This window comes from Pan paniscus, chromosome 12 (assembly GCF_029289425.2).
Source record: "Pan paniscus chromosome 12, NHGRI_mPanPan1-v2.0_pri, whole genome shotgun sequence".
NCBI lineage: Eukaryota > Metazoa > Chordata > Mammalia > Primates > Hominidae > Pan > Pan paniscus.
Genome location: NC_073261.2, coordinates 89,106,013 through 89,122,014, shown reverse-complemented (window position 1 = coordinate 89,122,014; position 16,002 = coordinate 89,106,013). Strand labels below are relative to the sequence as shown.

The 16,002-nt window shown below is 39.5% G+C and overlaps 1 protein-coding gene across 2 annotated transcripts in view; it reads left to right on the top strand.

The window, feature by feature from the left end:
• Positions 1 to 15,744, top strand: part of QPCT (glutaminyl-peptide cyclotransferase) — a 28,820-nt gene extending 13,076 nt beyond the window's left edge. For both annotated transcript variants that reach the window (XM_008970895.5, XM_003817648.6), the window contains 5 exons: positions 2,035 to 2,313; positions 9,719 to 9,895; positions 12,170 to 12,269; positions 14,770 to 14,886; positions 15,104 to 15,744. In XM_008970895.5, coding sequence (XP_008969143.3) covers positions 2,035 to 2,313; positions 9,719 to 9,895; positions 12,170 to 12,269; positions 14,770 to 14,886; positions 15,104 to 15,249 — 819 coding nt within the window. In that variant the 3' untranslated portion in view covers positions 15,250 to 15,744. The remainder of the gene's footprint in view (positions 1 to 2,034; positions 2,314 to 9,718; positions 9,896 to 12,169; positions 12,270 to 14,769; positions 14,887 to 15,103) is intronic.
• Positions 15,745 to 16,002: the final 258 nt, after the last annotated feature.

Genomic DNA, 16,002 nt, shown 5'->3' with positions numbered 1-16,002 from the left:
GCTGATTTCAAAAAAGGTTATAAACATTTCTTTTGATGATGTGATAAGACAGCATGTAAATTTGCAATAGAAAAGTTAAGGTACTGCATGCACAATGCTATTTAGGACAAAGTCCACCCACTATAAAAAGCAAGGAGTCTCTAGCTGGGGAATCATTTGTTTAGTTGGCTTTTGCAGGACTGACTGTAGGATCAGTGTCCTCCCACTATTTAAATTCCCCTTTCCTTGGAAGCTTCCTGCCGCAGTTGTTTTGAGTCTCTTGCCTACGTGTCATGTCGCATTAGTGAGCGCAGGCCACATGGGACTTGGCTAGGATAGAAAATCCTGTATTTCTTAGGAGGAAAAAAAAAATAAAAGCCCTCACATTCATTTCCAGTTATTCATTTTTCATTTTAAGGTCCATCCCAGATCTAAACTGTCTAGATCTGAACTGTTAGATCTGAAATGTTGGTTTTTGGTTAGATGTTAATTGAAGGACAAATTGTCAGTTATTTTGATGTTAGTTTGTCGTTTGACTTTTTATAAAAATAATTTAAGGCAATTTACAATGATGTATATGATACTTGAAAAAAAAAAAAAAAAAGGAACAGCCTGGGCATGGTGGTTCACACCTGTAATGCCAGCTCTTTGGGAGGCTGAGGCGGATGGATCACTTGAGCCCAGGAGTTTGAGACCAGCCCGGGCAATATGGCAAAACTCCATCTCTACAAAAAACCAAAAAAACAAAAAAAAAAACCCCACAAAAGTTAGTCAGGCATGGTGGCATGTGTCTGTCATTCCAGCTACTCAGGATGTTGAGGCAGGAGAATTGCTTGAACCGAGGAGGCGGAGGTTGCAGTGAGCTGAGATTGCACCATTGCACTTCAGCCTGGGTGACTGAGTGAAGCCCTGTTAAACAACAAAACAAAACAAACAAACAAACAAACAAACAAAAAACCAAGGAACATAGGAAAGTGAAGCCAAGATAAAATAGGGATGGGAAAAGGCAAATGAATCAGCAATGAACTCACCTATAACTTCTCACATCGTGAAGTCTATAATATGTTCTTTAAAAAAATACTTCTAGTTCCTGAAGTGATGCTACTTTCTCCACCTGTTGCTTTCTTCTGTCAGTCACTGTGTTGCCTTATAAGGCTCAAGGTGGCCAGCAGAGATGGGGAAAGAGATTCTCTTTTATATTTGCCAGCATTTGCAGTGCGTCTCAACCTGCCTTGGGTGCAGAGGGAAAGCTGCTTGATATGTTATTATGGTTCAGGGTTGCTTATTAATTCTTACAGTGAGCGGAGGTCTGAAATAACCCGAACCACCCCCTAGCTATGGGAGCTTTCTACATTATCCTTAACAGGTGAGCATCTGTATCTTTTATTAGTGTTCATTACATGTAAAGCATTTGCTGGACTTGGACACATGTTATGCACTTGGGACAGAAAGAGCTACCATTTGCAGTTCTTGTCCTTGAAGAGCTTAGAGATAGAGACCTGTAGGTTGCTGGTTTACTTAATTTTTTAAATATGCCTTTGTAGCCTCCTAGAAATATTAAAAGTGTACTTTACTATTACCGAACTGCATCTCTGTCTCCTGACTTGTAGACATGTCCATAATATATTGTTAAAGGAGAAAAGCAAGGGGAGAGTAATATAGAAAGTAGGATTCTTTTCCTACAAAAACATATGCCCCTCTGCCAAATATATGTGTTTGTATGCTACTGTAGGTTTGCATAAGCAAGGAGAAGATATGTCGAAAGATCTGCATCAAACTATTAACACTGGTTAATATTAACAATTGGTTGAGATTGATTAGTAAGGGGAAGTTTAAGGGAGAGGCAAGAGGATTAGCTTCTCCTTTAAACAGGACAAATGCTATTAATTACAATAAATACAAAGCAATTATTAATTGCAATAATATTGCTATTAATACACTAAGTGTGTATTGCAATTTTAATTTGAAAGGCACTACTTAAAGTTTCAGAATCACAGTTAACAAATGAAAGCCGTTTCTTTAGATCTAAATTTTTTGTTTTTTTGTTTTGATCAGCACATCATGCAGCGAATTCAGAGGCTTCAGGCTGACTGGGTCTTGGAAATAGACACCTTCTTGAGTCAGACGCCCTATGGGTACCGGTCTTTCTCAAATATCATCAGCACCCTCAATCCCACTGCTAAACGACATTTGGTCCTCGCCTGCCACTATGACTCCAAGTATTTTTCCCACTGGAACAACAGAGTGTTTGTAGGAGCCACTGATTCAGCCGTGCCATGTGCAATGATGTTGGAACTTGCTCGTGCCTTAGACAAGAAACTCCTTTCCTTAAAGGTATCTGTTTTCCGCTTATTGATTCCTAGGATAAAGTACATTAACAGTAACTCAGAGTGAATTCTAGAATCCTTGGAGGAATGAGAAGGCCATTTAGAAATGGAGACTTTTGGTACATTTTTATTATGAATATTAATTGTAAGATTGCATGATTGGGAATATCAACCATGGGCAATAAACCTAAGATACGTGGCAATGCATTCATTAATTGGCACCTGATTTCTCAGCCTTGAATGCACATTAAATTAAATGCAACATTTCTTTGTGAAAAATGAAGGAGGAAGTTTGTTTCAGGTATAGTATGAGAATTGTGTTTTATAATGAACTATGTTTATTTCTTCTTCTTTCTATGGCCATGAAACATCACAACCTTCTGATCTGAGAGATGGTGGCTCTTGGGTTGGAGGAGGGAGTTGCAGCAAAGTGGTTCTGAAGTGGAGAGTGGGTAATTCAGACCTATCAAGATGAAAAGCATGAAGCAGAAATGCATTATTGTTATTATCTGTGAATCTCAGCTCCATTTTATGTAGCATAGCAGAGCTTTTGTTATGCTCTCAGCTCAAAATACTTCTGGGACTCTCAGATGTTATTTCAGTCTTGGTGTTCTTAAGGGTATATTGGAAAAAAGTGCTAAACTAGATGAAGATATTTTGTTCTGATATCACTCATAACCAAGTAAACACAACAAAGCAAAAACAAAAAACTTTGTTCGCAGGCAACAAATGCTTTGTTCCCCACGCAGAGCTTTATGAAGGGTCCAGCCTTTGATACAATGGGGGTAAAGAAGTAAAAAGTTTATCTTGTAATGGAAGTAGTAGAGATATTTGGTTCTATTTTTGCTGGATATGCTGAAATTGAAGAAAGCAAGACTTGTTTATACCCTCTCAGTCTCCTTTTCACTTCTTTTTTTTGGTTTGTTTTGTTTTCTGAGCCTTCTACAATCCCTTTGTCCCATGCTTTGCCCTGCTTTTAACTAGTTTCCTTCCCCAGCAATTGGATGAAGGAGTTCAAAAGCTGATGCAAAAGTCTAATTTTTCATATTTGCACTTCTAGTATAAGGACACAAAATGAAGTATGACTTGAAGACATTGTTCTGTGTAATGGATGTATTTTCTCTGAGTGAACTCCTTTGCTTTTTCCCATATAGCTCATATCTGCTTTTGGTGACCAGAAATATTAATAGAAAGGTCTGAATGAGTTATTGGATTGGGGTCATCATTAAAAAAATTCGAATCAACATATACATTCTCATAGTAATCCTTTCTGTTAGAGATAAATGGTGAGGTGGGGGATTTTTTTTAAGAGGCTGTTTTTGAATGCAGACTTTGAGAGTATCAGATTTATTCTTCCAGTTATATGTTTTAACTAAATTGGTATTGAGAAGTTAAGTCCTTCAGCTGTCATAGATTGGGTAGACGGTGGTGGAAAGTGACCTGAAAGAGTGCTTGATAAGTAGACTGGATTATTCCCAACTCTTCATAGCTCCACTTCTCTCCAGTAATAGGACTGTCATTACACATCCACATCCTTTGCCTGGTAACTTTGCTGTGCCCTCCCACTGTAGCCAGTTGTACTTCCTCATCCCTTCACTCTGGACTTCATTATTTGACTTGCCTTAGCCAATGGGATGTTAGCAGAGGTGACAAACAGGGGCTGGAAGTGTGCTTGTGCCATTGGGCTTGCTCTTCTGTGTCTTTGCCATAACCATGAGAATGGCATGCCCTGGCTAGCCTGCCAGTCCCAGCAGAAGGATGAGACACCTGGAGCAGAACCAACCTTGCTGACTGCACAGTGAAGCAGAGCTGCCCCAGCCAAACCCATTCTAGATCAGCTGCTCCCTAGCTGACCAGCAGAGGTTATGTATCCCAAGAAGATACATAATGGTATTTTAAGCCACTGTGTTGATGGGGTGTTATTCTATTCTATTATTGCAACATTAGCTAACTGATACAGGCTTGAATGGGGAAGGACTGCAGATAACCCACTGACTATGTGAACTCTGGTAATTAGGCATTTGTAGTGTTACCATGAAGACCTTCATACATCAGGCCAGTCAGATTCTCCTAGCTCCAAGGTACTAGGCTGAGTTACTAGCAACGAAGGCCATGGCTATTTTTCTGCCATTCCTGAAATGAAGCAAAAAGAGCAGGTTGCCTCATGGGACTCAGGATGAATGTCCACAACAGTTTATTGCTGGCTAAATGAATGGATATTAGGCGAACAGAATGAAAGCAAATCGTTGTACTGATCACTGGAGTCACCCAGCTGTTGAAGTTTCACTGAGGTACTTGAACTGTCAAGCCTGCAAGAGATAAAAACTATTTCCGTTTGCCTATGCCCTGGGCATGAGCAGAATGCCTCTTGTCCCAACCGGTCCCGTTCTGCCCTCTTGTTCTGCGATTATGTTGTCTGATTTGAAGCTAGAACTTTCAAGGCCCTTTAAACAACTGGAAGCTTAGAATGTCTCTACTGAAGTAAGCACCTTACAATTTTTGCCAATGAGAAAATCTGTTTAATTATTTAATGCTTATTAAACCCTGAGTGCATTTATATTGCACAAACACATCCTCTGCTTAATGCTCTCCAGGAGTTATGGAGGATTCAAATCAAATTACACTGTCCTTTCCTCACGGTATAATTAAGGAGCAATATGAAATGATTAGCGTACAAAATTAAGTTAGTTTTCAGATGATAAAGACAATTTTCTTCTCGTTTGAAATCACCGTTAAAACAATCAGGGAAACTCCATTTTTTGAAGAAACTAGAGAACATCTGTGAATAGGAACCACAATATGAAGACAGAAGTTGGATGGAGAAATGGCAGATGACATATCAGAGTGGAGAGAAGTCACACCGTCCTGGAGAGGGAAGAAATGGAAGAAGCCAGTGGTTTCCTTGATAGAATCCTAAAAAGGCTCAGGGATTAGAGATGTGATAAGCTGAGGAAGGCAGAGGTGAGGAAGGGGCTGGTGTGGAGAGTGTTTGTAAGTCTGTCTAAGGAATATGTGGATGTAGAGATTCCCACCCCAAACCAGGCAGGTAAGTGAGTGCCCCCTTGTGCCTTTGCCACAGATGAGAAAATATTTTTCTGGAGAAATTGAACCAGGGAGGTTATGGAATTGAGAATAGCAAGTATACAGGAGGGTGACAGTGGGGCACCCCATGGAAATCGGGGAGATTAGGCGAAAGCCTACACATTGAACAGTGAGATCTATAGTTTCTCTCCCATTTTCAGCACCAGAAAGCCATCAGATAGGAAACTGGAGGATTCTTCTTCAGACCATGTGAACCACCCCGCAGAAAAGTCCCAGATGGTGACATTCAGTAATCCTCAGTGAAAACACTGGCTGGGCACCAGATTGCCTTGCAGTGAAGCCAACCAATCTGTGTCTCCAACCAGCATTTTAATATCTTATTCTTTAACATGAATGAACACAAAGGATGACCAGACATTTGAGGACAGACTCCAGCATGAAAGAAAGGGCCTGGAGCAGTGGCTCATGTCTGTAATCTTAGCACTTTGGGAGGCCGAGGTGGGAGGATTGCTTGAGGCCAGAAGTTTGAGACCAGCCTGGGCAACATAATGAGGCTCCCTCTCTACAAAAAAAAAAAAAAAAAAAAAAAAAAAAAAAAAAATTAGCTGGTTATGGTGGTACACACCTGTAGTCCTAGCTACTTGGGAGGCTGAGGCAGGAGGATTGCTTGAGCCCAGGAGTTCAAGGCTGCAATGCACTATAATTGAGCCACTGCACTCCAGCCTGGGCAACAGAGTGAGACCCTGTCTCTTAAATAAATAAATACTTTTTTAAAATGTAAAAAAAAAAAAAAAAAGAAAGCAAAACAAATCATACAAATTTAAAATGAAGTGGGAGGAAATGGAGCAGAAAATGACTTAAAGGACACTGTTCTAATATTCTTACAGAGATAAGAGGAGACATTATATCTATGAAACAAAACCAGAATGCTGCAATAACAGAACAATTGGTCAATAAGGAGGAGCTTTTGGAAATTAAAATTTCTATTTTCAAAATAAATAAATCAATAAAACAGTTGGATCCTAAAGCAGAAGAAGTATCTTTTTTTAGAAGAGGAATGACAAAAAGGAGATGATTATGACTTTTGGAGAATAATTGTAACAATTCCAGTTAGGTCATATAAAAAGTATTGGGAATGAGAATGGCACTGGACTTCTCAATAGAAACTTTGGGAGCTAGAAAACAATGAAATTATGCCTTAAATATTTTAAATAAAAATAATTTGCAACCCAGAATCTTCAGACCCAGAAAAATTAAATAGGAAAATAGAATGAAGACATTTTCAGAGGTAAATCTCAACAATTTTCACTCCCATGTACTGTATTTTTGCCCTAGAAGTTGCTTAAAGCTGTGCTCTAGAAAAATCAAGAAAGAAATCAAGGATGAGGGAGTCATGGAGTTCAGCTCACTGGGGGTCCCATATAGGAGAGGCAGAAATCTGCAGGTTGATGGTGAGGGGAGCCCCAAGGTAACAAACAGATAGGCAGCAGGCCTAGTGGTCGGTCCAGGCTGGAGCAGGCAGCAGAAGGCTCCGGAAGGGCCCATTCTTAAAAAACAAAACCAGACAGACATGAGAAATAAAGGTGTGATAGTGTCTGGAACGCTTGACCACATAATGGTGAAGACATATTAGGCTCAAAGAAAACGAAGCAAATGAAAGAGAGGCCTGTGGTGAGGAATGGTGGGAAACAGGTTTGCAGAGGCAGGACGAACTGGATTGCGATGTTTGTGTACATGGAAAAGGACAGAAAGAGACAGATCCCCACTGGTTTTTGGTCTGAGTAACTGCAAGGGGGGTTTTGCCATCCATTTGGTTGAAGAGACTGTTGGTAATACAGATTTCCGGGGGAACCTCAGGAGATGAGTTTTGACACTTTGTTCGAGGTGTCTATTAACGTGGGAATGAAGATCTATGTGGAGATCTTCATTTGGCAACTGAATATGTAGTCTGGAGATCGGCAGTGAAGTCAGGGCTGGAGATATATTTTTTGGAATTGATATTTACATGTATGTGTGTGTTGTGTTGTGTGTGTGTATTATTATAATATAATACAATATAATATAACATATAATATGTATATATAGAGAGACCAGCCTGGGCAACATACTAAGGCTCTGCCTCTACAATATTATTATTATTATTATTATTATTTTAAAATAATTATATTAAAAATTTTATATATATAACAATACACACACAACACAGCACACACACACACACACACACACACACACAAGAAAACACACACATACCCACACATATATGATTTAAAGCCTCAAGAAGAGATATCAAGACAGTGAGTGAGTGTGGACAGAGAAGAGAAGAGAACCATGGAGCAAGCCCCTGAGGCTCTCTAGTGTGAAGAGGGAAGGGAGATGAAGGGAGCCATTAGTGCTAAGGCAGGAGGAATATGGTATCTTAGGAACCAAATGAAGCAAGTGTAGCCAGGAGGGAGTAATTAACTGTGTTGAATGCTGACAATAAGTCAAGAGAGATGAAGACTGAGAGTTGACCACTGGATGTAGCCATGTAGAGTCATTGGTGTCTTGACAAGAGCAGTTTCAGTACACGGTGGAGATAAAACCCAACTGGGCTAAGTTTAAGAAGTGGGATTGGAGACAGTGTGAATAGACAACTCCTTCAAGGGGTTTTGCTATAAATGGGATTACAAAATTGGGCAGTAGATGGTGGAGATAGTGAGGTCAAATATTTTAAGATGAGAAAAGCAACAGCATGTTTGTTGGCCGATGGGAATTATCCAGCAGAGATAGAAAAATTGATGATGTAGGAGAGAAATGGTATTTGCTAGAGCAATGTCCTTGAGCAGATGACAGAGGATAGGATTTTGTGCATAAGCAGGGAGACTGGCATCTGATATGAGCATGACAGAAAGAAATCAAGGTCATCGGTTGGGAATGAAGATGGGTGAGGTGGCAGGGAGAGGAGGAATGTGAAATCCTAGAAGAGTGCCAGAGTGACTGAACTAAGAAAATACAAATGACTTGCCAGTCAACATGAAAGGCCAATGTGAGGTTTGTGGTCATGAACTTTAAGCAAGGCCAGACAGTGTGGTTATATATTTTTTTCTCTGGTGAGGTTTAGCTGCACGAGTGCTGGCACAAAGTAGGTAGAGTATGTTTTTGCCGTGAAAGTTTGACAAAGGCAGAAAGGGGCAAGGGAGTTGAGGGTGTATGCTAGTGAGTGATTGGCATGATTGACTGGAATTTAAGCCAAATATAGAGTGAAGTGAGGACATTATGGGGGTGAAGGACCATGAAAAGGTGAAACATTCAGTAGATTAGGGGTTCCAGTGGGATTGAAGAACTTTGGAGTTTAGAGTACCAGGACCAATCTGAAAGACAGGGGTTATTGTCAGACGGAGGAAAGTGTAAAATCAGTTAGAATCCTAGTCACTCTTTTTAGTTCCATTCAAATACTGTCTTTTTCATAAAGCCCTCCTTGACACCCCCAGGATTTTGCTTCTCATTCTATCCAATTTCTAGAGGACTTTAATGTTACATTTGTGGCTGGTGGCACATTTTGCCATGCTTATGTATTTGTTTTATCTCTCCCCAACCCAACTAAAGTATAGGCTATTTCAAGGGGAGGGCTATAATTATTATTCTTCGTGTCTGTAGCATTCCTAGGGCAGACTCTTGAAGCTAGACTCAGTACAAAATTGAAGATGTAAATAAGGTGAGAAGCAAGAAAGATTTACAGTTGTTTCAGGTTGGATTCCCCAAGAAGCGCCCTCTGACATGGAGTTTAGCATTCAGGTCACTTATTAGGGAGTGGCCTTGGATCAACACAGGTATCAGGGAGGGGAAAGAAATGGTGTTGGACGGAGGAAGAAGTCGAGCTGCAGTGCAGGTTCAACAACGGCCTCAGCCAACCCCTGGGGAGCTCTGGAGATATGATGGCTCTTTAGAGAGACCCCTGTACCCGTGTAGGTCAGCACTGGATGTGGGACGCTCCCAGGAGGTGCAGCTGAGGCAATTCCTAAAGTGACTGACGGCTCTTCCAGCAGCCGAGGCAACACACCCTCCTGTATGGGAAGTGGGTGGTGTATCACACGATTCATCACAGCACTTTCATTGTTTCAAAATTCTGTGAGGAGTAAGAAAAAATATAAAAGACTTCTATTTTCAGAGGGAATGGAAGAAGGTGGTTTATATGGGTGAAGACTGTGGGAGGTGTGATGACTTTTGAAGAGGAAGTGGTGTGGAATAAATTTTGCCATAGTTTCACTTGCTTTGGTATCTTCCTTTCTTTATGGCACATCTATCTTTTTGCCCAATTAATAGAAAATCATGCTATTTTTCATCATCACAGTATTTTTTTGCTATGTTTTTATTGTTGTTTTTACCAGACTGTTTCAGACTCCAAGCCAGATTTGTCACTCCAGCTGATCTTCTTTGATGGTGAAGAGGCTTTTCTTCACTGGTCTCCTCAAGATTCTCTCTATGGGTCTCGACACTTAGCTGCAAAGATGGCATCGACCCCGCACCCACCTGGAGCGAGAGGCACCAGCCAACTGCATGGCATGGTTAGTCTGGGCAATTTCCCTAGCACTGTAGCTGTAGGCTCCGCTTCCAAGGAAAAGGTGGCAAAAGCCAAGTAAAGACCTAAAAATGCCACAGCATCCTTGGAGCACAGTGTTTATGATAGAACATTCCTTGGCAGGCATTGGGTTTTTGAGGAATCCCAGAGCTAAAAAGAATGATTCTGAGCTGGCACTGTGGCTCATACCTGTAATCCCAGCATTTTGGGAGGTTGAGGTGGGAGGATCACTTGAGCCCAGGAGTTCGAGACCAGACTGGGCAACATAAGGGGACTTCGTCTCTACAACAAATAAAATAATTAGCTGGGTGTTGTGTATGCCTGTAATCTTAGCTAATCAAGAGGCTAAGGCAGGAGGATTGTTTGAGCCCAGGAGTTCGAGGCTGCAGTGAGCTATGATTGCTCCATTGCACTCCAGCCTGGGTGACAGAGGGAGACTCTGTTAAAAAAGAAAGAAAGAAAGAAAAATTGCTGGTTAGAAGCCATGTTTGACTGAGCTTAATTAAAATGATAAAATCATGTAAAAAATTGGATTACAGGAACTTCAGATTCAGTTGGGCCCAATGGGAGCACATTCCCCCAGTACTGTATGGAGGTGGAGAGAGCAAACCCCTTCTTTCAGGCCTTTATAAGTCTAAAGAACATGGGGCTTTGGGAAATGGAATAAAAGAGGGGTGAGGATGAAGAATTTCCTTGGTGGCTTCAAAGTATTACTGTGACTCCAGTGTGACTATGACAGTTTGATGTGTTGGTTTTGATGTGGCATTTTTGACATGGGGGTGGGGATATTTTGATGCTGCCTTAAAACCCTGCTATTATTACTAAGTAATGGGTGCAACACACAGCCTCATTTTCATCCCCATTCCTGGGCCCACACTCCATCCCTAATCCCTCCCCCGACCCCTGCATCTTCTCCTGACTCTGACTCATTTCCCATATTTGATCTTCTTTCTGTCCCCACGTCTTCACTAACCCCAGCTTGGAACCTCATGCTACCCTTGAGACTTCACTAGCCCCGGTGCCTTCATCCCTCCCTGACGCTCACCCCATCTGTGAACTGATAGCTTATTCCCAGCATCCCCACTTATTCCTATCCATTGCCCTATCACTGACCTTTGCCCTATAAAAGTCCAAATGGTCACATTCTGTGTCCTCTGTGACCCTAACCCACCTCCTGTTGGCATTTGCTCCCTCCTGTTATCCATTGGCAGCTCCTAATGGGCCAGGGGAATGTGGTCAGCATATCATTCATTCACTTGTGCCCAAGTGCCCAAAAAGCATTCAGAACATATTCACAAGAGGAGACGCCTGGTTGATCAGTAGTAGAACAAAGTTATTTATTTATCAGTCCAAATATATGAAGCCACAGTGATTCATATATTTGGACTGATAAATAAATTTGTTGAATGAAGATCATTTTTTTCCAGAAACAAACCCTTAATAGATTATCCAACCTTGTGAATATGTTCCTATTTCAAAGAAGCCTATTTTTTCCTACAATGAATATATTGAATTTTCATTTATGAATTTATTCATACTATGTCTTTAGGATCACACACTCTGAAGATATTTATCTAATATGTGTTAGGATGTGTGCTAAATATTTATCCACACATTATTTTACTTAGATAAATGAGGAGGTCTTAATCTAGTGAGTAGTCTTCAGAGAGTCCTCGTGATGAGAAGATAGAGAGCTATAACCAGAAGGAAACTTTAGAGATCAGCTAGTTTGAGCTTCTTATTTGATACACAAGGAAATGGAGATCCAGAGACACAATGTTATATAGCTCCTGTACAAGGAATTTTTCTTAGATACTACTTGATCGATAAATAGTTACTGTCCAAGTGCCTTCCTTTGAGAGTTTTATCATTACAGATTAAGGATAAAATGGCTAAACAGAGTGGATTAGAAGATCAGATAGGCTTGGACTCCTTTCTGAAAATAAATGTATGCTTTTAACGTTCACAAAATATTCATCCAAATGTCTTCTTCCTAATTTATCCTTAGTGATATCCTTTTGGAGTTACATACACAAATAATCAATACTTTGCTATTTGTCCACATTACATAAGCAAGATTTAAAGAGTTCTCCAAAATAATTAGCATAAAATGTTAGTAAATCTTTGGTTCATTCATATAGCTTGCCATATTATTCTCAATTACTGAAATGCAGTTAATTTTGACTGATTGTATTTCCCTGTTGATGAATATAAAACACGTTTTGGTGATGGTGATTAAACATTACTTTTTCTCCCTCAGGATTTATTGGTCTTATTGGATTTGATTGGAGCTCCAAACCCAACGTTTCCCAATTTTTTTCCAAACTCAGCCAGATGGTTCGAAAGACTTCAAGCAATTGGTAAGCACCACTGTTATTAATGAATAAAACTTCATTTCTTGCTACTGACAGATACTATATTTTAACATTTAAAATTTATAATTTGGCTGGGCGCAGTGGCTCACACCTGTAATCCTAGCACTTTGGGAGGCCAAGGCAGGCAGATCAGCTAGGGTCAGGAGTTTGAGACCAGCCTGGCCAACATGAAACAGGGCTTTCATGTTTAGTAGAGACGGGGTTTCACTAAACAAATACAAAATAAATACAAAAATTAGCTGGGTGTGGTGGCGGGCACCTGTAATCCCAGCTACTTGATAGGCTGAGGCATGAGAATCACCTGAACCTGGGAAGCAGAAGTTGCAGTGAGCCAAGATGGTGCCATTGCACTCCAGCCTGGGTGACAGGGTGAGGCGCCATCTCAAAAAAGAAAAAAAATTATAATTTAAGTATATGATTTAAATGTGTAATATACTTTATTGGCTTTTTTTCTTGCTTAATTGATTAGTTTATTATTCTTTTCATCTTTGCAGTAAGCCCAGTTTATTTTCCTGCATGAAACTATATTTTGAAATGGAAACATAAAATACTACATTTCATGTTTGCACATCCTTAAAAATGGTTCGAAAATATTTGAAAATATTTTCCCAGAGTCCTGTTTGAAGCAGGTAGAATGCGTTTCGAGAGAAAAGTTTACTCAACAAAGCATGCTGGCTAATGATGAATATGATGTCCTTATAATGATACCAAAAGATATTCTTCAGTTTTTCTTTTCCATCTCTGTCTTTGCCATCTTTTATTTTCTACCTTATCCAGATATTATTTTCCTTTAAATCTAGTGCAATCTCTGCCAATTTTCCAAAGAAGCAAGAGATCAGGATGAAGAGAAAGCCAGATCCTTTGAGATTTAGAGTCAAATAAATGGGAGTTGACTAGGCCAGACCAGGTCAGGCCAGGCCAGCCCAAGAAACATATGTATCTATGGCTGAAGAGGGGAGCTTGGGGCTTGGAGAAAGAAAAGGAGAATAACTTTGTACTACTACCCTACCCAAAACAAAACAAAACAAAACAAAACAAAACAAAACAAAACAAGCAAACTCTTCAGGCATCAGGGAAAGATGAAAATGAGATTGATCTTTATTGTAGAATCCAGGCCAGGGGGCTGCTTTGAAGGCAAGAATTTCATGCTAGAAATTCCTTATTAGCCACACAAACTTCTTGGAGCAAGATAGACTTGTATTACTTCTAACAGTGGGAAAAACACTGCCATCATAACTCACACTTTTGCCATGAGTAAAGAATTTGTCTAGAATCTTAGAGAAACTTCTGCTTGAACTTTAGGTGCACGTCATTGACAAAGTTCATTTCCTAGTTTGAAAGAATTACTCCAATGGTGTTATTAATATAAACTTCTTGGGCTTCTTCCTTGCAGCATATGTTCCTTACTTTGATGGTAGCCTTGAGAAACTGAGTTTGGCTTTCTTTCAAGGATTTTGTGCACTTTTATTATGTCCTGTACCAGAATGAACTTATGCCAATAACTTGCACCTTCATTCAATTTTAACCCATTATGCCCCTCCTATTGGTATTTACATTTCAAACCATATCTCTAGTTGTATAAGAAAAAGTTGTGTCTCATGGTAAAGGAATTATAAGGCTCAATAAACAAACAAGAATATTGTTTTTGGTGGTAGTTAGGGCTTTCTCAATGTTTCTAGAATCATATTACATATGATTGATTACTAGTTGGTTTAGTTTTACCTTAGCTAGTTCCTAGCTATCCTAGGAAGTTTCATTTGGTTGTCTTATAATATTCATGCAATCTCTTGTCATCTTGTAACATACAATACATGACTTATGTAGGCCAGTGGTTCTCAAACTTTAAAGTGCATCAGAATCACCTGGAGGGCTTCTTCCACACAGATTGCTGGACTCCAGCCCTAGAATTTCTGTAAGTCTGAGGTGGGACCAGATAATTTGCATTTCTGACACGTTCCTAGGTGTTGCTGATGTTGCTGGTCAGACATCACACTTTGAGAACCACTGATGTAGGTCACACTAGGTATCTCTTTCCCATAGAGTGGCCACTTGATATACTTCATCTCTACTCTGTTTGAGTATTCCCCTTTTAAGCCCCATATCTCATCTAAGGCATTCTTCATGCAGCATCTTGGACCTGTAAGCATCTACACCTGCACCTGTGTTGTCCCCTTCCACCCACCTGTCCTCTGTTTTTTTCATTCTCTATCTCTCCACTGTTTTGTGGAGTTTCTACCTCTAAGGAGGTTCTCACCTGTAAGTTTAGAGCCACATTTGACTCTTCTCTCTTCCTGCTCCAAAGTGTACACATCCCTGTTCAACCCAGATGTTTATTGTCATGGGTGTGGCCATGCTTGCTGTTGCATAATCTTTTACAAATTACGGACACATGTGCTAAGATTTCAAACTCCTTAAATAAGGATACATTATGAGTCTTGATCAGATAAAAATAGTTGTTCATTTACTGTATAATTGTCATCTACAGAACATGAACTTCATGAATTGGGTTTGCTCAAGGATCACTCTTTGGAGGGGCGGTATTTCCAGAATTACAGTTATGGAGGTGTGATTCAGGATGACCATATTCCATTTTTAAGAAGAGGTAATGTGTGTGTGTGTGTGTGTGTGTGTGTTTGTGTGTGTGTGCGTGCGCAGCCTGATTTTGGAGTACAACGGTGGGATATGAGAAAGTACACAGATGATGATGAATTATCAGCTGTCTTTATGTGGTACAGAGCTCCCTCTGCTTGAAGAATGACCCTTTCTAGTTTACTCACTGGAGTAATGCACATTGTTACAAGTTGGCTCTTTTTTAATAGGTGTTCCAGTTCTGCATCTGATACCGTCTCCTTTCCCTGAAGTCTGGCACACCATGGATGATAATGAAGAAAATTTGGATGAATCAACCATTGACAATCTAAACAAAATCCTACAAGTCTTTGTGTTGGAATATCTTCATTTGTAATACTCTGATTTAGTTTATGATAATTGGTTCTAGAATTGAATTCAAAAGTCAAGGCATCATTTAAAATAATCTGATTTCAGACAAATGCTGTGTGGAAACATCTATCCTATAGATCATCCTATTCTTATGTGTCTTTGGTTATCAGATCAATTACAGAATAATTGTGTTGTGATATTGTGTCCTAAATTACTCATTAATTTTTATTTACAGATTGAAAAAGAGGGACCGTGTAAAGAAAATGGAAAATAAATATCTTTCAAAGACTCTTTTAGATAAACACGATGAGGCAAAATCAGGTTCATTCATTCAACGATAGTTTCTAAACAGTACTTAAATAGCGGTTGGAAAACGTAGCCTTCATTTTATGATTTTTTCATATGTGGAAATCTATTACATGTAATACAAAACAAACATGTAGTTTGAAGGCGGTCAGATTTCTTTGAGAAATCTTTGTAGGGTTAATTTTATGGAAATTAAAATCAGAATTAAATGCTATGTTGTGATATCTTTTTTATATATAAAAATAGTGATATAATTTAATGCATAGTCCAATTTTTATAGGGTTTTGCAAATTTAACGCTCTCATTGTAAAAATAATAGTCAATAACAAAAATTTTGGAAAATGGAGAAAAGCAGAAAACTATAATCCCATTATATTAACAGAATCACCATTAGTTCACTTTTTAGTTTTTCCTCACTTTTTCTTTTTTTTTTTTGAGACAGGGTCTCACTCTGTTGCTCAGGCTGGAGTGC